Source organism: Aspergillus pseudonomiae (assembly GCF_009193645.1).
Source record: "Aspergillus pseudonomiae strain CBS 119388 unplaced genomic scaffold BDV37scaffold_224, whole genome shotgun sequence".
Classification (NCBI taxonomy): domain Eukaryota; kingdom Fungi; phylum Ascomycota; class Eurotiomycetes; order Eurotiales; family Aspergillaceae; genus Aspergillus; species Aspergillus pseudonomiae.
This window is the reverse complement of record NW_022476216.1, coordinates 336-1451: the sequence shown is the minus strand read 5'-3', so window position 1 is coordinate 1451 and position 1116 is coordinate 336. Positions and strand designations below refer to the sequence as shown.

Here is a 1116-nt window from a genome sequence, read left to right as displayed (position 1 = left end):
GTCTGTCGCTGGAGCGTCTGTCGCTGGAGCGTCTGTCGCTGGAGCGTCTCCCCGGCTGGGGGTCGTACTTGCAGATTCGACCTCTGGGTGATTGTCAGCTCACCCAAGCTTGAAATTGTATACTGTAACAAACTTACTTTTCATAGCTGTAGCCGCATTATCAATGTTTTCATCTTGGGCTACTTTCAGAACATCACGCAAGAGCTCTTTCGCTTCTTCATGACTTCCCTTATAACCTGGAATATCAAGCACATCAGAGTCCCCAGCCTGCTGCACTCTTTTGACTAGGCTCTTCAACTGTTCAACCAATTTTTTCTTCTGTGAGACACTAAGTTCTCGGGTTCCGTTCTTGGTTGCTTCAGGCAGAGGTCCCTCCTTTTGATCTTGTCCAATATGTTCGATTAGCCCGGCTTCCACTAATTTTGCATACGCAAGGGTAGCTGGCTTAGTAGGCGCCATATTTAATCGTTCAAAATTCTGATATGTATACCAATGTATTACAGGAAGATGTGAAATCAAGAATTCCAGGAGACCACAATTCAGATTCAATTTTCTAGAACTTCGACTTAGTATATATATTGTCTTTCCAGAGCTACCCTCATTCTAGTCATCTATAAGCTGAGCAGTCAAAACTATGAGGATGGTAAAGAAAGTATATAATATAAGTAATGACTAGCACAAATGCAACCCCTTCTACCATGTCTTCAAGCCTTCTCAATAGTTTAGAGACTCCAGCTGTAAATCGCTTGTCTGCTACATTTTCTACTCCCTGTAGATTTGGACATCCTGCATCAGTATTTCTGTATCAACTGGTCAATTAGAAATACATTTTATTCCACCGTGTCAGCTAGCTATGTGCCCACCCAGGAGCCCAAGAGTCCTATGTCCCACATTTGAGTGATGGTAAAAGAAAGCTATCTCAGTAACCATCATGGCAGCTAAAAGGTGTCTTGGTACCTATAGAAAGCCTCCTCAGACGTGGCCATTGTTTGATTACCCCCCCACCCCCCACCATACGTCGCACCAGAATATGAGGGCCTTTCGTTATTTGGCAAGGGATCTCTTCCTGCGAAGGTATTTCTGTTGGATACACCTAAGTAATTTGCTATGTTTGCA

At 43.7% G+C, this 1116-nt stretch overlaps 1 protein-coding gene across 1 annotated transcript; it reads right to left on the bottom strand.

Moving 5' to 3' along the window:
* Positions 1 to 99: 99 nt before the first annotated feature.
* Positions 100 to 459, bottom strand: BDV37DRAFT_289905 (uncharacterized protein; the record flags this gene model as incomplete). Its single annotated transcript, XM_032088583.1, has 1 exon — positions 100 to 459. The coding sequence occupies one exon, from the start codon at positions 457 to 459 to the stop codon at positions 100 to 102; it is 360 nt and encodes a 119-aa protein (XP_031934190.1).
* Positions 460 to 1116: the final 657 nt, after the last annotated feature.